The sequence below is a fragment of the Sciurus vulgaris genome (assembly GCF_902686455.1).
Source record: "Sciurus vulgaris genome assembly, chromosome: 5".
Taxonomy (NCBI): domain Eukaryota; kingdom Metazoa; phylum Chordata; class Mammalia; order Rodentia; family Sciuridae; genus Sciurus; species Sciurus vulgaris.
This window is the reverse complement of record NC_136465.1, coordinates 54,142,675-54,168,525: the sequence shown is the minus strand read 5'-3', so window position 1 is coordinate 54,168,525 and position 25,851 is coordinate 54,142,675. Positions and strand designations below refer to the sequence as shown.

The 25,851-nt window shown below is 36.5% G+C and overlaps 1 protein-coding gene across 1 annotated transcript in view; it reads left to right on the top strand.

The window, feature by feature from the left end:
- Nucleotides 1–625: 625 nt before the first annotated feature.
- LOC306661039 (A disintegrin and metallopeptidase domain 3-like) overlaps nt 626–25,851 on the top strand; it is a gene marked incomplete at both ends in the record, with an annotated part of 81,480 nt that continues 56,254 nt past the window's right edge. Inside the window, 2 exons of the mRNA XM_079139874.1 lie at nt 626–683; nt 1,215–1,297. Of these exons, the coding sequence (XP_078996000.1) occupies nt 626–683; nt 1,215–1,297 (141 nt within the window). The remainder of the gene's footprint in view (nt 684–1,214; nt 1,298–25,851) is intronic.

The following is a 25,851-nucleotide window of genomic DNA, read 5'->3' as shown; positions in this document are numbered from 1 at the left end:
ATTAAACCAACCATGGAGTTATAATATTAAATATATATATGTATATACATATATATACACACACACACATATATGTATTCTCAACAAAATCAGTTGTTGTTTTTTTCCTGTCCTTATCCCCAAACATGACAGCACTGTTGACACAACAATTTACATAGTATTTGCATTTACAATGTATGAGGTATTATGAGTAGTCCAGAGATGATTTTAAGTATGCAGGGAGATGTTTATAGGTTATATGCAAGTACTACCCATCTTATTTAAGAGGCTTGAACATTCACAGATTTTGGTATCCATCTTAACCGCTATGTTACACCTGAATACAATTTAAATGTTGAGCTTTTGGGGAAAGGCCCCCGTGCACAGAAGTGCAGGCCCCAGTGGGCTTTACCCAGTGCAGGGGAGATGAGAATGGGCACCTCTGGGGCTATAGATGACCGGGTGCTGCAGTCCACAGTACTGGACCAGGCCTGGACAGAATAGCCACGCCCTCTAATCCTCACGCTGTTTGGCTCCGTTGGAATACCTTTGACCCGGCCCTGCAAAAGCCCAGTAGTCAAAGGCCACGAGATACAGGCGTTGCCTTACAACCGCCACCACTGTGGCCAGGCCGGTTAACCACACAATGCTGTCTCTCCTGCTTATCCTCTCAGGCCTGGCTTGCCTGACCTCTGCCAGCCAGGGTAAGTGAAGGGTCGGATCGGATCCGAGGGCAGCCTTTTGCAGTACCACTTGGCAAGGTGGGCTTCAATCTCCTGACTCCAGAAAGCTCAGCCAGACTGGTGAAGGATGCAGCAGAGCCAAACCTGTTTTGGGCCTCTGAGCCTTGAGGGCTTCTGAGCCCTGGTGGTTGGAGGGCTGCGTGCAGACCCGGGGCACTTGTCCCTATTTATGTGACCTGCATAAGACGCGCATCTCCTGGGAAGGTGAAGGAAAGAGAAAGTCTGCCTGGGGTCAGAGACCCTGGGATGGGGTCTCCCATTCAGGGCTGAGGTCAACAGGCCCTCAAGTGTCTCTGGATGGTGGTAGGGCAAATCTATCGCTTCTATAGGAGCTTCTATCTGGAATCAGCAGGGTATATGGTTTGCAGCTTAGGGTGTTAGTGCGTGCTGGGATTCGGAAGTTTAAAGGGTGAGGAAGGGAAAGAGACAAGTGAAGACTGAAGATGCTGCTCCTCACTGGGGAAGGTTGAAATGTGCTTTTCCTCCCTGCAGTCTCTGAAACATCACTTCTGCAAATTATGGTGCCAAAGAAGATCGAGACAAGCAACAACTATGAAGATACTACAGAAACGCATGTAATTAAGAAATGTTTTATAAAATTTATTGGTGGTTTACTTTTACTGTACTATGGCCCAGATCAATTCATGTACATACTTTTGTGAAATTCTGTTTGTGTCCTAATATACCATGCTAAGGAGTGTTTTAGTTTGAATGAGAATGAGTGTTTGGTTTTTCTTTAATTTTTTTAGGTAATATATGAATTGTATGTAACTATTTTAAAACAGAAACTGAAATACAAAATGAAACAGTGCTCCAAATTTTTGTAATACAAAGTTAAGTGTACAGTTTACCGGACTCTTACAAATATATACATTTAAATGTATAGTCTTAAGTGAGGTCATACTACATTGACCTTGTACCATGATTTTTTAAAAATTCATTTTTATTGTAAACAAATGGGATATATCTTGTTTCTCTGTTTGTACATGAAGGAGAGGCATTCCATTTGTGTAATCATACATTTACCTAGGTAATAGTTTTTGATTCATTCTGTTATTATTTTTCTCCCTCCCACGCGTCTTCAATACAGTCCCTCCTTCTTCCATTCTTGAACCCTCCCACCCCCCATTATGTGTCATCATCCACTTATCAGCGAGATCATTCCTCCTTTGGTTTTTTAAGATTGGCTTATCTCACTTAGCATGATATTCTTCAATTTCATCCATTTGCTTGCAAATGCCATAATTTTATCATTCTTTATGGCTGAATAATATTCCATTGTATATATATGCCACAGTTTCTTTATCCATTCATCAATTGAAGGGCATCTGGGTTGGTTCCACAATCTGGTATTGTGAACCTAGCAGCTATGAACATTGTTGTGGCTGTATCTCTGTAGTATGCTGATTTTAAGTCCTTTGGGTATAGACCAAGGAGTGGGACAGCTGGGTCAAATGGTAGTTCCATTCGAAGTTTTCTAAGGAATCTCCACACTGCTTTCCAGAGTGGCTGCACTAATTTGCAGCCCCACCAGCCATGTATAAGTGTACCTTTTTCCCCATATCCTCGCCAACACTTGTTATTGCTTGTATTCTTGATAATTGCCATTCTAATTGGGGTGAGATGGAATCTTAGGGTGGTTATGATTTGCATTTCTCTTATTACTAAAGATGTTGAACATTTTTTCATATATCTGTTGATTGCTTGTACATCTTCTTCTGTGAAGTGTCTGTTTATTTCCTTAGCCCATTTGCTGATTGGGTTATTTGTATTCTTGGTGTAGAGTTTTTTGAGTTCTTTATAGATTCTGGAAATTAGTGATCTATCTGAAGTATGAGTGGCAAAGATATTCTCCCATTCTGTAGGCTCTCTCTTCACATTACTGATAGTTTCCTTTGCTGAGAGAAAGCTTTTTAGTTGACTCTATCCCAGTTATTGATTCTTGCTTTTATTTCTTGGGCTATGGGAGTCCTGTTAAGGAAATCTGATCCTAAGCCAACAAGTTGAAGGTTTGGACCTACTTTTTCTTCTATAAGATGCAGGGTCTCTCGTCTGATTCCGAGGTCCTTGATCCATTTTGAGTTGAGTTTTGTGCAGGGTGAGAGATAGGGGTTTAATTTCATTCTGTTGCATATGGTTTTCCAGTTTTCCCAGCACCATTTGTTGAAGAGGCTATCTTTTCTCCATTGCATATTTTTGGCACCTTTGTCTAGTATGAGAAAAATTGTATTTCTTTGGGTTTGTGTCTGTGTCCTCTATTCTGTACCATTGATCTACCTTTCTATTTTGGTACCAATGCCATGCCGTTTTTGTTACTATTGCTTTGTAAGAGAGTTGAAGATCTGGTATTGCAATACCCCCTGCTTTGCTCTTTCTACTGAGGATTGCTTTAGCTACTCTGGGTTTCTTATTCTTCCAGATGAATTTCATAATTGCTTGCTCTATTTCTGTAAGATACATCATTGGGATTTTAATTGGAATAGCATTGAATCTGTATAGCACTTTTGGTAGTATGGCCATTTGACAATATTAATTATGCCTATCCAGGAACATGGGAGATCTTTCCATCTTCTAAGATTTTCTTTTATTTCTTTCTTTAGTGTTCTGTAGTTCTCATTGTAGAGATCTTTCACCTCTTTTGTTAGATTGATTCCCAAATATTTTATTTTTTCAGAAGCTATTGTGAATGGGGTAGTTTTCCTAACTTCCCTACCTGAAGATTCATCACTTATGTATAAAAATGCATTGGATTTATGAGCATTGATCTTATATCTTGCTGCTTTATTGAATTCACTTAAGAGTTGTAAAAGTTTTCTGGTGGCATTTCCGGGTTCCTCTAAATATATAATCATGTCATCAGCAAATAGGGATAGTTTGAGTTCTTCTTTTCCTATTCATATCCCTTTAATTTACTTGGTCTGTCTAATTGCTCTGGCTAGAGTTTTGAGGACAATGTTGAATAGAAGTGGTGAAAGAGGGCATCCCTGCCTTGTTCCAGTTTTTAGGGGGAATGCTTTCAGGTTTTCACTATTTAGAATGATATTGGCCATGGGCTTAGCATAGATGGCCTTTACAATGTTAAGGAATGTTCCCACTATCCCTATTTTTTCTAGTGTTTTGAGCATGAAGAGATGCTGTATTTTATCAAATGCTTTTTCTGCATCTATCGATATAATCATGTGAATCTTAACTTTAAGTCTTTTGATATGGTGAATTACATTTATTGATTTCTGAATGTTGAACCAACTTTGCATCCCTGGGATAAAACCCACTTGATCGTGGTGCACTATCTTTTTAATATGTTTTTGTATGCGATTTGCTAAAATTTTGTTGAGAATTTTTACATCAATGTTCATTAAGGATATTGGTCTGAAATTTTCTTTCCTCGATGTGTCTCTGTCTGGTTTAGGTATCAGGGTGATATTGGCTTCATAGAATGAGTTTGGGAGGGTTCCCTTCTCTTCTATTTCATGAAATACTTTGAGAAGTATTGGAATGAGCTCTTCTTTAAAGGTTTTGTAGAACTCGGCTGAGAATGCATCTGGTCCTGGACTTTTCTTTGTTGGTAGGCTTTTGAGGACTTCCTCTATTTCATTACTTGAAAATGATCTATTTAAATTGTGTATGTCTTCCTGGTTCAGGTTAGGTAATTCATATGTCTCTAGAAAGCTGTTGATGTCTTCAAGATTTTGTATTTTGTTGGAGTATAGATTTTCAAAATAGCTTCTAATTATGTTTTGTATTTCAATTGTGTCTGTCGTGATATTTCCTTGTTCATTCTGAATTTTAGTAATTTGGGTCTTTTCTCCTCTTTGTTAGTGTGGCTAAGGGTTTATCAATTTTGTTTATTTTTTCAAAAAACCAAGTATTTATTTTGTCGGTTTTTTCCCCATTGTTTCTTTTGTTTCACTTTCATTGATTTCAGCTCTGATTTTAACTATTTCCTGTGTTCTACTACTTGTGGTGTTGGTCTGCTCTTCTTTTTCTAGGACTTTGAGCTGTAGTGTTAGGTTGTTTATTTGTTGATTTTTTCTTCTTTTATTGAATGTACTCCATGAAATAAATTTTCCTCTAAGCACTGCTTTCATAGTGTCCCAGAGATTTTGATATGATGTTTATTTTTTCTCATTTACCTCTAAGAATTTTTAAATGTCCTTCATGATGTCTTCTGTTATCCATTCATCATACGATAGCATATTATTTAATCTCGAGGTGATGAAGTAGTTTCTGGTTTTTACTCTGTCATTTATTTTACCATGGTTTTAAATGGGAATATATAAAAGAAAATCTTCATGTTTATATAGGCATCCATATGTACGTATAAAACCTTCAGAAAAAGAACATTAGTGTCATGTAAGTATAATTATTATAATGAAGTATGTACATTACAAAATTAAATCTAGACAGCACAAAGAATTGTGAATAAAGTACATGTCCATCTTGGTTCTAAAGACAGTAAATTTAAACTATGTGAATATTCGCATATGCACGCACACATTTATAATGATCATTTGAGTCTTTATATGACTTTAACAGGTTATATTTTATAAAACTTTTGACATGTACATAGTTTCATAAAGTTTGATAATCATCTGCATAGGATCAAAGAATAAGCAGTTAAATCTTTTATGGATATGTATTTCAAAATATCTTCACTTTTTTCCAAGTAATATAATTACTCTTACACAAATGACATACTACCTTAATAATTGTTTCATAAGTCGTCTCTGAAATTTGGTGTGTACAATTTTTTTCTACTTTTGTTTTTCTTAATTCTTTTGCCTATTTGGTTCATTTATTTAATATGTAAATCTTGTACATTGCCTTGCCAAGTTTTATGAACAGCTCCCTGGGATTGGATAATACAATGGATAAATAGTCAACCTACAAATCAATTTTTGAGTGAAATGAAATTTCAATAATATCAAGCTAATTTCCGAATGTGGTATCATTTTTCTATTTATCTGTCTTATTTAATTTTTCTCTGTCATGTTTTGTATTTTCAATTGTAAAATAGTCTGTATATTTTTAAGGTTTGCTCATGCTATGCAAAATGACATTTTTAAAGTTTATTTTCCAATTGTTTCTCTCTTGTTTTACAAAAATAAGCCATATGTTTTTTTATGTAACTGTAAATATTAATACTGCAAATAGGAGGAGGTTTTCAAGATGGCGGCCTAGAGGGTGGCTGCATCTCATGTTGCTCCAGGACTCAGGATTCAAAAGAGGAGATATTGAGACGCTTTGGGACCAACTCAAAGCAGCCGGGTGACTCTCACCCCCTGGGGAGGCATCCTGGATGGGACGGTGGTCCCGGAACGCAGGAAACTTTGTGAGGTAGAACTGCCGGCGAGACGCCCCTCCCCCCGCTGGAGCAGTGAACTCGGACAGCTGGGAGCGCCGTAAAGGAGGCCGCTCGGCACAGCGCTGGGACTCGGAGCAGCCACTGGGGCTCCGGCAGCTGCCCAGGGGAAGAGTGGCGAGATGAACTGTGTGGACTCAGGACACCGGGGCCTGCCCTGAGGAGGAGGAGAGGAGCATGGCCACTTGGATTCGGAGAGACTGCACCAGAGCTACAGGCGGTTGCCAGAGGAGAAGCTGCGCGGCGAGCTGTTTGGAATCAGAACGACGCTTCTGAACACCAGGGCCTGCCCTGAGGACTAGGAGGAGGAAGAGGAGCGCGGCCGCTTGGATTCGGGTGACTACACCAGAGCTACAGGCGGTTGCCAGAGAAGGGGCTGCGTGGCGAGCTGTTTGGACTCTGACCACTTCTGAACCCTGGGGCCTGCCCGGAGGAGTAGGAGAAGGAGGAGGAGGAGCGCGGCGGGTCCTTTGGACTCGCAGTGACTGCATTAGCGCTCCAGGCGGCTGCTCAGAGGAGAAGGCGAGTGGTGAGTTGTTTGGTCTTAAAGTGACAGCTCCTGAACACAGGGGGGCTGCCTGGAGGAGAAGCGTGGTGGGACGCTTGGTCTTGAGTGGCCGCACCTGAGCTCCGGGCGGTGCCCAGAGGACCCGTGCAGCGGGTCACGTGGATTCACAGCCACTCAGAGGGACTGCTCCTGAACACCCGGGGGGTTATCTGGAGAAGGAGGAGGAACGGGGAGGGTCACTTCGACTCGGAGTGATTGATTGCCCCGGGCTACGGGTGGTTGGTGGGAGGAGGAGGCACGAAGTGAGTTTCTTGGACTCCTAGTGATTGCACCGGCATACTGGGCGGCTGTCTGGAGGAAGAGGCCTGTGGCGGGTCTCTGGGACTCAGAGCGATTGTTCGGGGCCACAGGTGGCTGCTCAGAGGAGGGGCCACGCAGCCAGGCGATTAGGTGCAGAGCAGGGTCCCAGGATCTAGGAGGCTTCTGGGTGGAAGAGCCGCACAGAGACCGGCTTAGGGCGGAGCGAAGGTTCCAGGCCTGTGGGCAAATTCTCTGAGGAGGGGCAGCCTAAGGAGATTCATCTGCGAAGGGTGAGGCTCCCAGGCCCAGGAGGTAGGGCCGGGCCCCTGGAAACTTTGCAGAGGAAGGCAGCCCAGCCCAGGCAGTAGCTGTAAATTGAGGGGAACCTCTAGGAGGAAACTGACCAGCGAGACCTCCCCACTGGGTGAGTCTTCCCTGCCTGGTGAGGTTTCCCCACAAGGACGGTAAAACCAGAGACACAGGCCCAAACAGGCCTTGCCTCAGCCCACAGCCTAGGTCCCCTTTGGATGACCATTGGTCAACAAGTGGAGGCACCTCTGCCCACTAGCAGGGAATATACCCCACCTGAAGGCCACCACTCCTAGAGAGGCAGCTTCCTTGTGGAGCACCGCGTTATCAACTTCCTCCAAGACTTCAGCCTACTGAAGGCTAAGAGGGGATATATATAGAAATCTTCAGGGACATTGTAAATCAACAGAGGAAATCTGCAATATCTCAGCAGTCCACTGATACCTGAACAATATGAGAAAACAAGGAAAGAAAATGATGCAAACAAATCTAGATGTTACATCAATAAAACCCAATGACAGCATGGCAGAAGAAATGACAGAAAAGGAGTTCAGAATGTACATAATTAAAATGATCAGAGAAGCAAACGATGAGATGAAAGAGCAAATGCAAGCATTGAATGATCGCACCAATCGACAGTTAAAACAGCAAATACAGGAAGCAAAAGATCATTTCAATAAAGAGTTAGAGATATTGAAAAAAAAAACAAACAGAAATCCTTGACATGAAGGAAACAATAAACCAAATTAAGAACTCCATAGAAAGCATATCCAGTAGGATAGAACACCTGGAAGACAGAACCTCAGACATTGAAGACAAAATATTTAACCTTGAAAACAAAGTTGAACAAACAGAGAAGATGGTAAGAAATCATGAACAGAATCTACAAGAACTATGGGATATCATGAAAAGGCCAAATTTAAGAATTATTGGGATTGAGGAAGGTCTAGAGAAACAAGCCAAAGGAATGAACAACCTATTCAATGAAATAATATCAGAAAATTTCCCAAATCTGAAGAATGAAATGGAAAATCAAGTTCAAGAGGCTTATAGGACTCCAAATACACAAAATTACAACAGACCCACACCAAGGCACATTATGATGAAAATACCTAACATACAAAATAAAGACAGAATTTTAAAGGCTGTGAGAGAAAAGAACCAAATTACATTCAGGGGGAAACCAATACGCATATCAGCAGATTTTTCAATCCAGACCCTAAAAGCTAGAAGGTCCTGGAACAACATTTTTCAAGCCCTGAAAGAAAATGGATGCCAACCAAGAATCTTATACCCAGCAAAACTTACCTTCAAATTTGACGATGAAATAAAATCCTTCCATGATAAACAAAAGCTAAAAGAATTTACAAAAAGAAAGCCAGCATTACAGAACATTTTCAGCAAAATATTCCATGAGGAAGAGATGAAAAACAAAGAAGCAAATCAGCAAAGGGAGGAATTATCCTAAAGGAATTGTCAAATAAAGGAGGAAACAAGTTGTGTCAAACAAATAAATAAACAAAATTTTAAAAATGAACCAAATGACCGGGAAACCAAATCATTTCTCTATAATAACCCTGAATGTTAATGGCCTGAATTCATCAATCAAAAGACATAGACTGGCAGACTGGATTAAAAAGAAAGATCCAACAATATGTTGCCTGCAAGAGACTCACCTCATAGAAAAAGATACGCATAGATTAAAGGTGAAAGGATGGGGAAAAACATACCATGCACATGGACTCAGCAAAAAAGCTGGAGTATCCATCCTCATTTCCGATAATGTGGACTTCAAGCCAAAGTTAGTCAGAAGGGATAAAGAAGGTCATTTCATACTGCTTAAGGGAAGCATAAATCAGCAAGATATAACAATCATAAACATCTATGCCCCAAACAGTGGCTCATCTACGTATGTCAAACAAATCCTTCTCAATTTCAGAAACCAAATAGACCACAACACAATAATACTAGGTGATTTTAACACGCCGCTCTCACCACTGGACAGATCTTCCAGACAAAAATTGAACAAAGAAACCATAGATCTCAATAACACAATCAATAATTTAGACTTAACGGACATTTATAGAATATACCATCCAACCAAGAGTGAATACACTTTCTTCTCAGCAGCACATGGATCCTTCTCTAAAATAGACCATATATTATGCCACAAAGTTAATGTTAGCAAATACAAGAAGATAGAGACACTACCATGTATTCTATCAGATCATAATGGATTGAAGTTAGAAATAAATGAAAGAGTAAAACACAGAAACTATTCCAACATCTGGAGATTAAACAATATGCTATTATATGATGAATGGATAACAGAAGATATTAGGAAGGAAATTAAAAAATTCTTAGAGGTAAATGAGAACAAAGAAACATCATATCAAAATCTCTGGGACACTATGAAAGCAGTACTTAGAGGGAAATTTATTTCATGGAGCGCATTTAATTAAAGAAGTAAAACTCAACAAATAAACAACGTAACACTACAGCTCAAAGCCCTAGAAAAAGAAGAACAGAACAGCACCAAAAGTAGTAGAAGACAGGAAATAGTTAAACTCAGAGCTGAAATCAATGAAATTGAAACAAAAGAAACAATAGAAAAAATTGACAAAATAAATAGTTGGTTCTTTGAAAAAATAAACAAAATTGATAAACCTTTAGCCACACTAACAAAGAGAAGACGAGAGAAAACCCAAATCACTAAAATTCGGAATGAACAAGGAAATATCACAACAGACAGGATGGAAATACAAAACATAATTAGAAGCTATTTTGAAAATCTATACTCCAACAAAATAGAAAATTTCGAAGACATCAACAGGTTTCTAGAGACATATGAATTGCCTAAACTGAATGAGGAGGACATAAACAATTTAAATAGACCAATTTCAAATACTGAAATAGAAGAAGTCATCAAAAGCCTACCAACAAAGAAAAGTCCGGGACCAGATGGGTTCTCAGCCGAGTTCTACAAAACCTTTAAGGAAGAGCTCATTCCAATACTTCTCAAAGTATTCCATAAAATAGAAGAGGAGGGAACCCTCCCAAACTCATTCTATGAAGCCAATATCACACTGATACCTAAACCAGACAGAGACTCATCAAGGAAAGAAAATTTCAGACCAATATCCTTAATGAACATCGACGCAAAAATTCTCAACAAAATTTTAGCAAATCGCATACAAAAACATATTAAAAAGATAGTGCACCATGATCAAGTGGGTTTCATCCCAGGGATGCAAGGTTGGTTCAACATCAGGAAATCAATAAACGTAATTCACCATATTAATAGACTTAAAGTCAAGAATCACATGATTATTTCAATAGATGCAGAAAAAGCATTTGATAAAATACAGCACCCCTTCATGCTCAAAACACTAGAAAAAATAGGGATAGTGGGAACATTCCTTAACATTGTAAAGGCCATTTATGCTAAGCCCATGGCTAATATCATTCTAAATGGTGAAAAACTGAAAGCATTCCCCCTAAAAACTGGAACAAGGCAGGGATGCCCTCTTTCACCACTTCTATTCAACATCGTTCTTGAGACTCTGGCCAGAGCAATTAGACAAACCAAAGAAATTAAAGGGATACGAATTGGAAAAGAAGAACTCAAACTATCCCTGTTCGCTGATGACATGATTATATATTTAGAGGAACCTGGAAATTCCACCAGAAAACTCTTAGAACTCATAAGTGATTTCAGTAAAGTAGCAGGTTACAAGATCAATGCCCATAAATCCAACGCATTTTTATACGTAAGTGATGAATCTTCAGAAAGAGAAATTAGGAAAACTACCCCATTCACAATAGCCTCAAAAAAAATAAAATACTTGGGAATCGATCTCACAAAAGAGGTGAAAGACCTCTACAATGAGAACTACAGAACACTAAAGAAAGAAATTAAAGAACACCTTAGAAGATGGAAAGATCTTCCATGTTCTTGGATAGGCAGAATTAATATTGTCAAAATGGCCATACTACCTAAAGTGCTATACAAATTCAATGCAATTCCAATTAAAATCCCAATTGTGTACCTTACAGAAATAGAGCAAGCAATTATGAAATTCATCTGGAAGAATAAGAAACCCAGAATAGCTAAAGCAATCCTTAGCAGGAAGAATGAAACAGGGGGTATTGCAATACCAGATCTTCAACTCTACTACAAAGCAATAGTAACAACAACGGCATGGTATTGGTACCAAAATAGAAAGGTAGATCAATGGTACAGAATAGAGGACACGGACACAAACCCAAATAAATACAATTTTCTCATACTAGACAAAGGGGCCAAAAACATGCAATGGAGAAAAGATAGCCTCTTCAACAAATGGTGCTGGGAGAATTGGAAATCCATATGCAACAGAATGAAACTAAACCCATATCTCTCACCATGCACGAAACTAAACTCAAAATGGATTAAGGACCTCGGAATCAGACCAGAGACCCTGCAGATTATAGAAGAAAAAGTAGGTCCAAATCTTCACCTTGTTGGTCTAGGACCAGACTTCCTTAACAGGACTCCCATAGCACAAGAAATAAAAGCTAGAATCAACCACTGGGATAGATTCAAACTAAAAGCTTTCTCTCAGCAAAGGAAACTATCAGCAATGCGAAGAAAGAGCCTACAGAGTGGGAGAATATCTTTGCCAATCATACTTCAGATAGAGCACTAATCTCCAGAATCTATAAAGAACTCAAAAAACTCTACTCCAAGAATTCAAATAGTCCAGTCAACAAATGGGCTAAGGAAATGAATAGACACTTCACAGAAGAAGATCTACAAGCAATCAACAAACATATGGAAAAATGTTCAACATCTCTAGTAATAAGAGAAATGCAAATCAAAACCACCCTAAGATTCCATCTCACCCCAATCAGAATGGCGATTATCAAGAATACGAGCAACAACAGGTGTTGGCGAGGATGTGGGGAGAAAGGTACACTCATACACTGCTGGTGGGGCTGCAAATTAGTGCAGCCACTCTGGAAAGCAGTGTGGAGATTCCTTAGAAAACTTGGAATGGAACCACCATTTGACCCAGCTATCCCACTCCTTGGCCTATACCCAAAGGACTTAAAATCTGCATACTACAGAAATACAGCCACATCAATGTTCATAGCTGCTCAATTCACAATAGCCAGACTGTGGAACCAACCTAGATGCCCTTCAATTGATGAGTGGATTGCCGGGGACCAGCCCTAGCAGCAGAGTCCAGGGATCCTCGATGGCCTGAAAAGCAAAAGCCCCCAAAGAGTTAGGCGGCGCAGCGTCGGCGATGGACAGCAAACCACACGGACTCGGGTCAGTGTTGGAATGCTGACAACTTTATTGAACTCCTTTACAGTTTATATACCCTTGCTCCCACTTCTTTAAAAGTTTCAATAGATAACAGAAGTTAGGTTGTAAAATCAGCCAACTGGTGCCACCTGACACTTAACATTTTTCCGTAATGGGCTCTTCTTGACCCGAAACCTACAGAACATGCTGACGCACATTTTTCTTTAAGAGTTAACCTTTACCTAAAGCTAACAACAACATCACAAAACATGTTGCTTCAGAATGTTCAGCGTTCCCCATAGGAAAATTAGTGTTTAGTGTAATCAATTGAACTTATTTTGTTGGAAATGATTTGAATTGTTTGTGTTCCTACCATCCCTCAACTGAGAAGCTTTATTGAGCATAATCACTCACTGTAGCAAGGTGAGCTTCCATTAGAAAAACAAGAAAGGGAAAAAGTCAATATTTTGAAGAAGGGGCTCCGGCTTTACTCAACTTACGACGAGTCCTTGCCAGCGTCTTCCAAGGAAGGCCTTAGCAGAGCCCAACTTACGACGAGGCCTTGCCAACATCTTCCAGAGGAAGTTTCCAACCTCTGGCATGGGCTGTTATCCGCCAGGCACATTCCCTTGGCATGAGTTCTATATGCCGGGCGCCCCCGCAGTGGATAAAGAAAGTGTGGTATATATATACAATGGAATATTACTCAGCCATAAAGAATGATAAAATTATGACATTTGCAGGCAAATGGATGAAATTGGAGAATATCATGCTAAGTGAGATAGGCCGATCTCAAAAAGCCAAAGGACGAATGATATCGCTGATAAGTGGAGGATGACACATAATGGGGGGGAGGGAAGGGTTAGAGTTAGGGTTAGGGAGGGGGGCAAGTATGGAGGAAGGAACTACTGTATAGAGGGTAAAGAGGGGTGGGAGGGGTGGGGGGAAGGGAAAAAATAACAGAATGAATCAAACAACATTGCTCTATGTAAATTTATGATTACACAAATGGTATGCCTTTACGCCATGTGCAAACAGAGAAACAACATGTATCCCATTTGTTTACAATAAAAAAAAAATACTGCAAATAGGAATTTTAAATAGTTACTATTAGTATTTGGTTTCTGTTTCTTTTGACTTTTTATGTATTACTTATGTATTATTTACAAGAGAACTTCATTTTTTCCCTTTTTTCCTAACCTTAGGAATTTTTCTTCTCTTTTTTTCTTTTTCATTTCATAGGTAATGATGAGACACTCCTATGTGTTATTGAATATCAGTTAATAGTTCATCTATTTCATCCATATTTTTTTCTTTATTTTGTGCTTCGATTTTCTTTGGTTGTAGGGAGAATTTCAATGTCAAGAATAAAAATGACATTGGCTGTAGGTTTAATAAATGACATTTATTAATTTAAGGAAAGTTTTATTTTCAGACATTATGTATACACTGTGTGCATCTTTGATGTAGTGAGTCAGCTTTCCATCCTGGGCCTAAACTTTCATTAATCATGATATAGTTTATATTTGTTGGATTTACTTTGCTAATATTTAAGACAGTATTATAATCACAAGAAATATTTCTCTTCTGTAAAATATAGTTGTCTGGTTGTAATATTTGGTTTGTACTGCCTCTGAAAATTTGTTAGGGGAAGCTCTTTCTGTATTTCCAGAGTTTTTTTAAGATTTAACATTTTTTTCCCTTATTTAAATGTTTATTGCAATTCACTCCTTAGGCCTTCTAGACCCGGAGCTTATGTTGTTGGATCTTTAATTATAAAGTCAAATTCTTAATATACTTCGACTTAAAACTACCCCCTTTTTATCTACAAATGCCTTTTATTTATTTTATGTTTTTGATTATTCCCAGGTCTTCTTTTTTCATTTTTCCAACTTATTTTGTTAAGTCAACTTTAGTCATGTGTCAGTTAGAGGATCTGTTTATTGTTACTGGGAAATGGAGAATGGTATTTAGAATTCAATGTCTGTATGCAGAGCATGCTGATGATTCCTACGGGGTGTCACTGCTTCTACTATCACTCTCTGCCTAAGCCAGAAAAATGTGTGTACACACACAAACACACACAAATGTAGGGTTTGATAATACAAATGTGTTAAACGGGCATGTGTGCTTACATAAAACTTTAAAGTTCATATTGATGCTAGGCACAGTGGCACACACCTATAATCCCAGTGGCTGGGGAGGTTGAGGCAGGAGGATGGCGAGTTCAAAACCAGCCTCAGCAAAAGCGAGGCTCTAAGCAACTCAGTGAAACCCTGTCTCTAAATAAAATACAAAATAGGGCTGGATCAATTCAGTGATTGAGTGCCCCTGAGTTCAATTCCCAGTACCTGTCCCCCAAGAAAAAGTTCATATTGATAAATCCAATCTCAATATAAAATTACAAGATAAATTAGAAAAAAAGAGGTGGGGAAGATATAATATGCAAAAAATAAAAAATTAAAAGCAATGAGAAAGTAGGCTTATGCTCTAATATAATACATTTCATTAAGCAAATATATATAACTTTTGCAAATAAAGGTTATGATATTTTATGAAAAAATAAAACCAGTTGCAAAAGTTGTCTTTTAAATATGTTATGAATAGGTTGAAATTTGAAATGATGAAAACCCAAATTATAGAATATGAATCCCCCCAAAACAAGGAAACGAGAGTAGATAAACTAATATCAGAGAAAACAGATTACAGAACAATGACAGTGCCCAGATAAATTACATAATTTTATAATGATAAATATCTTAATTGATTAAAGGCATTGTAATCTGAAAACTGCTCACATGTAATAAGAACATATGCCACCGAGAAAAATGAATGGGCAAATGTTTGGGTCATTGTTTTGGGAAAGATATTTCGAATATGACCTCAAAAGCAAAGGGGAAAAAAATGAAAATTGACAAACAGAATTACATCAAACTTCAAAGCTTCCGCAGAGCAAAAGAAATAACCAACTGAGTTAAGAGAAACAAACTAGTGAATGGAGAAAGCATAAGCAAATTGTTCTCTGACAAGGGATTATTATTTTTTTTTGAAAATGTGAAAAGTTACATTGATAAAGTAGGTTTTTATGCTTGTTTAATAATTTAGACAAACATAAATGGGATGGGGCACAGACACTTCCTTACTTGTTGATAATGGAAATATTCATCAATACTCTTAACAAGGGATTATTAATATCCAGAATGTATAAGGAATGCACACAACTTGACAGAAAAAACAAATAATCAGATTAAACAACAAATGATCTAAACAAATTCTCAAAACAAGATTTACCAATAACCAAGTATGTGAGAACACATTCAACATCACTAATCATTGGGAAATGCATATGAAAACTATAATGGTATTTTGTTTCTCCCAAATTAGTTGGCTATTTTCAAAAAGACAAGAAAATGACAAATACTGGTGAGGCTTTGGAGAAGGTGAAACTCTCATATACCATGAGTGGGAATATAGTTTAGTTCAGCCATTATGGAAAAGAGTACAGCAGTTCTTTAAAAACTATAAATAGAGCTATCATATGATCCAGTATTTCTACAACTGGACATATGTTCAAAGGAAAGGAAATCAGTATGTTGAAGAGGCATGTGCACTTCCATATTTGCTGCAGAATTATTCACCACTGCCAAGATGTGTAATGAACCTAGGTATTCAACAGATGAATGGAAAAGGAAGTGTGATATACATACAAAACAAAATAAAATACATTCATAAAAAAGAATGAATTCCTGTCATTTGTGGCAACATGCATTATGTAAAGGGCATTATGAAGCTGAAATAAGTCAAACACAGAAAAATCACATACCACAATCACTTATAAGGGGAAGCTAAGTAGTTGTTTTCATAGAAGCAGTAGGGAGAAGGTGTGGAGAGAGGATGGTTAACAGGCATAGGAGTGTAGCTTCATAGGAAGAATAATTTGCAATGTTCTACAGCACAGCAGCATAATTATGGTTGACAATTAATTAATTACATATTTTAATATAGCTAGTTCAGAGGATTTGGAACACTTCTGACATAGAGAAATGGCAGATACTTAAGATGGTATGTATACCAGCTTTCTGGGATCTTATCATTTCACATTGTATACATATATATTTAACATGCTTCACCTCACCTCATAAATAATTATTATGTGTCAGTTAAAAAATTGAAAAAGCAAATGAACCAAAGTATAGAAGTAAAAATTATGCCAACTTTAATTAAATTTAGTGATTTGACTACTCTCAGTAAGAGATAAAAAATGTGACATAGATAATTAGTAGGAATATAGCTTACTCAGGATACTAATAGCCACATTGACTTTCACTAATGTATAGAAAGTTGGAAATGGGTATTTAAATGCTATCAAATTTATTTTCTGTAATTATCATCATAGTTTGCCATTTGTTTTAAAAAATTGTTTTTAAAATTGTTGGCATTTGTTTTAAAAATTTTCCCTAAATTCTCTAAGAAATTCAGTATCTCAGTAAGTTCTTCCCATAATTCTTCCAGCCAAATTGTTAAAAGACTTTACAAAATATTCCAGGAAAGATAAAACATATCTTGTTTACGGAATTGTGCGTAAATTCACTAATCTCAGTTTTTAAAATGTATTCATATAAAACATATGTAGAGGACAAATGAAGTTTAAGAAATGAGAATTATAGGTTCATAGGTTCCATCACTTACAAAAATATGAAAACTTTGAAAACAGCAAACATTGCAAAACATTGTGAGCAAGTAGGTTATTACTCACTGGAGGGAAGGATAACATCATACTAGAAAAAGATTCTTATATCAACTCACTACACTGACATATTTTCAAAACTAAATAAATGTGTTCAGAAAGAGAAAATAAAACCAGAAGGAGCATTCTAGAAAATTACTCATGCATTTACATGGATGTGCACACCTAATACACACATTATGTGACTACAAAAGGGAAGATCAACAGGCTTAAAGTGGTTTAAATGAATCCAAGCAATGACAGCAATAACAAGCCCAAACTATAGTGAATGCATACTTCATAGTTATCTGCCGGGGTCCAGCCCCAGCAGGAGTCCTTGGGTTCCACACTGGTAAGGGGGCACGGGGAGACAGCGTCCGAGATGGATGGAGAATGAAAGACACAGACTCTAGTTCTGGTGCAATCATTCCCACTTTATTCTGGGGAAGGCTGGGTTTATATACATTTTTCTTCAGGCTTTGATGACAGGCTTGTGACTAATAAAATCAAAGACGTTTCCAAAGCATAGGCAGGAATTGTTTTTACCGAAAGATTATGAGAAAACAGTAACCTTACAGATTATCCTTACTTAATCAACAGGGCTTGCCATTGATAAAATAAGCTGGTCCATATCTAGTAGCTACTGTGGGAGGTGCTTTGTGCTTAGAAGTTGGGGAAACATTGTTATCTATAAGTTTCTGTGCCCCAACAGGTTCTGGCTGTGCCAGTAAATGCAGTGTTTGGTTTTTGACATAGTAAAAACATTCTGCTGTTGTGAGGTTAATCATCACAGGATTTCAACATGTATTTTGTCTCCATGAAGTTTTTCTGGAAATTTGTAGAATTATTCCCATCACCTCTAGCAAGATCCCCAGACTGAAGTGAGTAATATATTATTAGGAAAACTCCACAGAATGACATCTGAGCTAGGGAGGCATACATCTGGCATGCAATCCTTTTAGGATGTCTTTGCAATCATCCTTCAGTGGAACTCTGTCAAGCACTGTAAGGAGAGCCAGGCGCCCCCACAGTTATCTATAGTGAATATGTAAAAAAGAGAGTGGAATCAAAGCATACTCCTAGAGCATATCATCAAATGCATGATAGCAAAAGAGGAAAATATCTGCCAAAATGAACAAAATGGAAATAGTAGGTCTTTACCTATTACTATTAGTTTAAATGTAAATGGAATAAACTCTACAATCAAAAGATATAATGTGTCTGCATTAATAAAAAAGAAATCCATATATGTGTTACCTGAGACTCACTTTAGCTTTAAAGACACACACATGCTGGGTGGTAACTCTAGGCAGGTGGGCATGGCTGCAGGAGGTGGATCCCTGGGGCATGCCCTAGAAGGGTACATTTTCTTGTAGCCTTCCCCCCGCCTCTTTCTCTCTCCTCCTCACCACCTTTTCTGCTTTCTGACTGCTAAGAGGTGAACACTTTCCTCTGCTACTGCCCTTCTGCCATTTTGTTGTGCCCCAAATGATGGAGTTCACTGACCATGAACTAAGCCTCTAAAACTGTGAGCCCACAAATGTCTCCCCCTCCAAGTGGATCTTCTCAGGTGTTTTGTCACAGCAATGTAAAGCTAAATAAAATAGAAACATAGATAATTGATCATTAGGTGATAGGAATGTTATTCAGTTTTAAAAATTGAAATCCTGCCACCTGTAATTTGTGACAACATGAATAAACTGGAGGATATTATGCCAAGTGAAATAAGATAGACATAGACAAATATTACACGATCTCACCTATATGTGAAAAACATTTTTTAAAAAGTCAAACACATATTTACAGAAAATAGAATGGTAGTTTCCTAGGTCTGGAATAGTTAAGCGAAAAGGAGGATGTTGGTTACAGGGTACAATCTTTCAGTTTTAAGTTTGGGAGAGCTAAGGTATAATAATGGGTTGTTTATTTGAAATTTGCTGAGAGTGGATTTCAAGTAGTCTTAGTTTATATAATAGAGTGGTAACTGTGAGGTGATGATCATATTAGTTTTATTGTAATTTCACAGTTATATGTCAAAATATTAGATGCACATTAGGTGTATAATATAAATATAATGCAATTTTACATATCAGTCATATCAATACAGTTGAAATTTTCCATTAAAAACTCCTCTAGAAATTAAAGAGGACTTCATTATCAATGCAAGAATCAATTTATGGGTGATATAAGGCCCCATTCAGTGGAATGGCCTCTGATTAAATGATAGCTGTCCCAGAGAGTTGTACCTTATTGTGAAGGGTGTGTGTGTGTGTGTGTGTGTGTGTGTGTGTGTGTGTATGTAAATAAAAGTGTAAAGTTTTTTATATAATCAAAGATACATTGCAAAGTTGATTCTCTTTAGTTGAAGCAATTCCTAGAGACCAGGGAGATGAGCAGCATCTGTGGGTACCACAATGGTGAAATAGTCAGTCAATCATAATGGTGAAGTTTTATTTTCTTATAGAATTGTCAACTTATTTGGGATGGAAGCTGCAAAATTTATGTTTCTTTAATGGTTATTCAGCATTTCTAAACAAAACATTCATTTAAAATTCAAATCTCATGCCATTAAATAAATGATAATGACTAATGCACTTACATTTGAAATAAATCTGTACTCCTTGACCGAATTTAAATTTAGTTATGAGTAATTCTGTCATACCCTTCAATTTTGAGGCACGCGGAATATAATCCATATGAAAGAGTGCATACATATCAAAAATTTTAGCTTTTTACTTTTAAGGAGGTAACATTTCTAACAACTATTTTCTTTCTTAATACTCTGTTGTAGGTGACCTATATCATCAATATTGAGGAGAACTCACATGTACTCTCTCTCAGAAAACAGTAAGTGTCCATTCTTTTTCATACAGATGTTTTTATTTGTTTTTACAATAACCACCCTGAATTGAGGTTAAAAAAAAGCATAAATATTCCATTTCTTTAAAACACTATCTCCGCTTAGTGGTTAATGTTAGGCTTGAATTTCAAGCATTCATTGTGAGTTTAATATATCCAAATTCTAATTTAATGATGTAAATATAAATTCATGTTTGATAATAATCAGACCTTATTTTTATTTGTCCATGTTTGTTCCTGAAAAGTTGCTCAGCCAAAAAATATCAGATAGAACATGAAAATAGCTGTATGTTGTACACGTAAGTACAACTTGAAGTGGGTCATTCTTTGCAAATGCCCGTGTTGGCAAAATAAAACTTAAGCCCAGCCAATCTAAAGTGCTGAACTAAGGCATAATTATGTGATCAGGGACCTTCCAACAAGGGAACCAAAAAAATTTTATAACTGTAGGCAATCACATATGTCTTTTGCTTTTACTTCCAAAGTTACAATGTAACTTCTCCTCTGATTTTATGCTTTCCATTCATGAACTGCTATTTTGATGCACTTCACAATAACACTTTTCTCATTTTGCTGCAGTTTATTTTTTACCTTTTTTATTCTCTTTTCTCCTTTTATTCTGTTAGAAAACCAATGGTATTAATTTTATACATAACCTTCAATAATTTCCTATTCTAAATTCCATCTTTACAAACAACACATAGAAATGGACAGAAATGTTTGTTTTTCTACAAACATCTACATTGCTTTAGATTTTAATCTTTTAATTTTTTAGATTGCTGGTAGACTTTAATAATGTGTAGTATATGTCTTGTTATTTTAAGTATGACATTTTTTAGTAGATAACATTCCACATTATGTAACATCATGGGTAATAAGGTTATTTTCAGGGCATGTCTCTCTGGATCCTTACAGTAAGCATCCTTATATATAAATTCTTATATGCAATAGGTTTTGCTTTACAGGTTTGACATCAAGAAGTGGTATCTGGATCAGGATGTGACAAAAAAATGACAATAAGAAATAGCAACATTGACAAAAGTGGCTGACATTTATTAAGCACATACTATTTGCCAGGCAGATAATTAACAATGTACATGTACTGATTTAATTTTCACAATAGTCTCTAAGCCAGGCATTGTGTATTACTCACATTTTATAATGCACTGATACTTCTAGAAATATCACTGTATTATTTTATATAAATATGACATTACTTTCTGAAAAGTCAGTACCAATTTAAATGTCCAGAATAATGCATGATGTTCCAAATTATCTTTTCTCAAAGCATCACATCATATCAGCAAGCCATTCACCTCACATGATAAAGCAAGCCATTTCCTCACAGGAAAACAAATAGAGGAAGAGGAGGGAAGTTCCCATGTACTCAGTGACCCAAAGCCTGCCACAATAACTGTGACTCTTAAAAGTTCTACCACATTCCAATAGTTCTTACAGGATAATGACCTGTCATTTTACCCATGAACCTTTGGAGGACATTGCAAACACAATCTACAGCCACCTACTTCAATGCTCTGTTTTTGCTCTGTTGAGAGTCTTAGTCATTCTCAGTAAGGGAGCTTGCATTTTCAATGAATGTTGGTCCCACAATTAACTAGCTCATTTGTGGCTGTTACTTAATTTTTTCGAAGAGATGCTAGCTGACACAAGAAAAGGGTTGAAAAATACTTTGTGGTTTGCTGCTTCTCATCAAATTTGTCTACGTTTGCCATGAAAATATACTTGAACTATTTCCTGGAAGCAGCAGCATATGGATTGCCGCCAAAATACTCTATAAATCTCATTCAAGGTCACCCAAATCCACCTGAATCCTACACCAAACCTGGCTGAGATTAGGAGAAGTACTGAATCTATGGTCACATGCCCCAGAAAGTGATGAATATTTATTTTTTTAATTGTGCATAATTGTAGTTTTCTGGTGGTTTGGTGTGGAGCATATTACATAAGACCATTATTTATGATTGGTTCATATTGATGTATTCACTGCACATGTAGCCATTGAGTCTATATATTTCACTCATTGTTTATCCACCAATATTTGTAGTGATTTTCATTGATTTGATCTATTAACAACAATACCAAGAAAAGTTGTTTGTGGGTATCATTCTTGACTTCCTAGAAGGCACCTGTGAAATTGGTAGGTCATAAATGAGAAAACATTCACGTGTGGTATACACTGCAATTGTTTTTAGTTTAAGCAGTGCATACTGACTGCCACTAACAATTCAAAACTGTCTCTATTCTGTACATCCTCAACCAAATGCACATTTTCGCTCATTTGTTACGGTCAATTAATATATGAGAAATGCTACTTCTTAAGAAGTTTAAGATGTATTTCACCACTTATTAAGAGCATGCCTTATGTTTTCAAATGTTTGTTCATTATTCTAGTTGACTCCCTTCCCCCAAGATTGAGGTTTTTCTTTGTGACTTTATTTTTACTCCTTTTTTAGTCTTTTTAAAAAAAAAAAAATAATTATTTATTTATTTTCTGATTTTTTACAGACTGCATTTTGATTCATTGTACACAAATGGGGTACATCATTTCATTTCTATGGTTGTGCATGATGTAGATTCATACCATTGGTGGAATCATACATGTACATAGGGTAATGATGTCTGTCTCATTCTACCATTTTTCATACCCCACCTCCCTCTCATTTCCTTCTACATAATCTAAAGTTCTCCCATTCTTCTCTCACTCCCCATTCCCCCACCCCCATTATATATCATTCTCCACTTACCAGGGAAGACATTCGGCCTTTGGTTTTTGGAATTGTGTTATTTCACTTAGGCACACTTTTACATTGCTGGTGGATTGCAAACTGGTGCAGCCACTCTGGAAAGCAGTGTAGAGAACCTTAGAAAACTTGGAATGGACCCACCTTTTGACCCATTTATCCCACTCCTCAGTTTATACCCAAAGGACTTAAAATCAGCATACTACAGTAATGCAGCCATATCAATGTTTATAGCAGCTCAGTTCACAATAGCTAGATTGTGGAACCAACCTAGATACCCTTCAATAGATGAATGGATAAAGAAACTGTGGTATATATATACAATGGAAAATTATTCAGCCATAAAGAATAAAATTATGACATTTGCAAATAAATGGATGGAATTGAGTTATTTTTAATTGAGTTATCTGTCTTTTTAGTTTTTTACAATTAGCTTGGAAGAATTTGTTTTCTGTGTATAGTAATCCTTTTATTTGTTCTACATGCAACTCAGTCTATTGATTGCCTTCTTTTTTTTTTTTTTTTTTTTTTTTTTGTGCTGGGGATTTGAACCTAGGGCCTTGTGCTTGCAAGGCAAGCACTCTACCAACTGAGCTATATCCCCAGCCCACATTCTTTCTTTCTTTGTAGGATTTATGCTATAAAAATTTAATTTTCATGTAATCAGTTATATTTATAGTTTGTGTTATTGATTTTAGGACTCCCCTCTTATGTTTCTTACATTTGAATTTAATTTATATGATAATGATTCTCCAGTGACACCACAAGTGTTTATACACTTCAGATGAAAATATAGTGCTGGTTTTATTGACTATCAGTACCTTCTTCTTATTTTTCTTGATATTGCAATTTTTATATAGACCCAGATATTGTTTAGTCAGCAAACTTGCGGGGTCATTTTCTTCAGTTGAAATACATGCATAGCATGCTTTCTGAATTTGCACATTTCTTCAGATATTCCTTTTGTATTCATTTAACAAAACCTTTTGAGTCATATTCATTGATATAATTTTTTTGTAGTTCTAATTGTCTATCTGAAGTGAATTTTTCAGTACATGTTTTGTTGAGTGTTCACATCTGTGTGTGTGTATGCATATGTGTGATTTTTGGTGTATTTCATTAATTCTCCCTCATACATTATAAGTACATTCATTTTCAAGATTGTGTTTGTACCTGAAAGAAAAAATTTCTTGGATAACTTCTGTCATTTTTAATCCTCTCCACATTTCTTTTCATTTATACCTATAAGGTATAATTTCATGACCACTCTTACACTTTTGTTCTCTACATCATAGTTGTCTTATAGTTGTTTCCAATTCTTTAGTTTTGCCATATGCTTACCAATTCTGTTCTTAGCAAACAAAATCTCTTAGATATATCATTTTAAAAATTTTTTAGTGTGATATGTTTCAGTTGCAGAGTGCCCCTTTTTTTCTTGAAACGGTCTTCTTTGAATCATATTAACTTTTCTTCAAATTATAATTTGACTCTTGAATCAGCACTTCTTCAATAGAAAATAGCTTTAAATTTCTTATTTTCCTTACATGAAATACTGTTTTTTAGTGGTCAGTTATACTTTTATCCCTTTGCTAATTAAGCCAGAATCTTTTGTTGTTTCATGTAGAAATAAAAAAATATACTTTTGAGGGCCTAAGGTGAATAAACTTGAAAACTTAGTGTTATAATTATGCCCTCATGATGTTAGATTTTTTTTTAACTTGTAATTTATTTTTCCTGAGCACCACTTCCGTACCCTATTTTTACCACCTTCATTTGCATACTTATAGTTATCAAAATGTGACTTTGCTTTCATGACATTATTCATTATCCAGGAACTTGCCTCTAAATTTAGACATTTTCCTCAAATCTATGTATTTGTTCAGTTTCCTTGAATGAACTAATAAACAACATTTTCTTGTGCATTGGGAAGATTGCAGTTTTGGTTTCTGAATAGAGAAGAAAAATTTGTCAGGACTGAGAGAAAATGAAATAAATATGAAGAGAGAAGTGGGAAAGAAAGAAAGAACTCTGTGTGTGCCCCCTACCTATTCTAGTCAGGACTTGAAATGCTTCTTGGTGTTTGGAATCCTGAATAAACCCATTCTCCCTACAATGAGCAACAAAGGTAGATGACTTCTTAATCCTTACTCACACTTCCCACCACTTTTTGTCAGGTGCATCCATGCAATTTGTTCTGAGTGTGAAATTTGAGCAAAATACCAGCGTTCCCTATGAACAAAGCTTTAAAACTAACATATGCATACACAACTTCTTTTGCCCTTTTGCTACAAAACGGCATGTTTTTATCCACCAGGCATGCCTTTTGTGGATTCCAGAATGAAGTTGTATCTTCACAAGACTTGTGAATGACATTGATTTTTCTTTTGGGGGCACTTATGAATTGAAGGTTGTTTTAACCATAGTATAATCTCATGAAAACTTTTTAATGAAAAAATAGATTGACCCATTGTAACATATTAGCAAACATTAAGATCTTTATCCCATGGCATCTATTGAAAGTTGATCATATAAAAGTTTTTTGAAATCTAAAATCCCTGACTATTATTGTATGTAAGTTTGCATTGGATAGTTTATCATTTGGAATTCACTAACTAGCTCTCATACTAGTTCTGGCTATAGTGGTTATTTTTATTTTGTAATTTTTTCTTATGTGCGTAATATACTATTAAGACAGCTAAGTCTATTAAGTTTAGATGTTTGGACTTGTAACATGGATAGTAAATCGATTCATTTTACTATTCTAGAATATATTATTATTAATGATATTATTACATTGAAATTTCAATGTTTGTTTGAAATAGGTCATTTTTGTCCCCAAATTTCCCAGTGTTTTCATATAACAAATGGGGAACATTACAGGAAGATTCTTTACTTATTAAGGTAAGTTGATATTTGCTGTTTCAATTTATGTTTTTTAATGCGGTTAAGGTGATATTGTTGGCAAGAAAACAAATGCTTTATACTCTATAATGTTATTGGGCAAACAGAT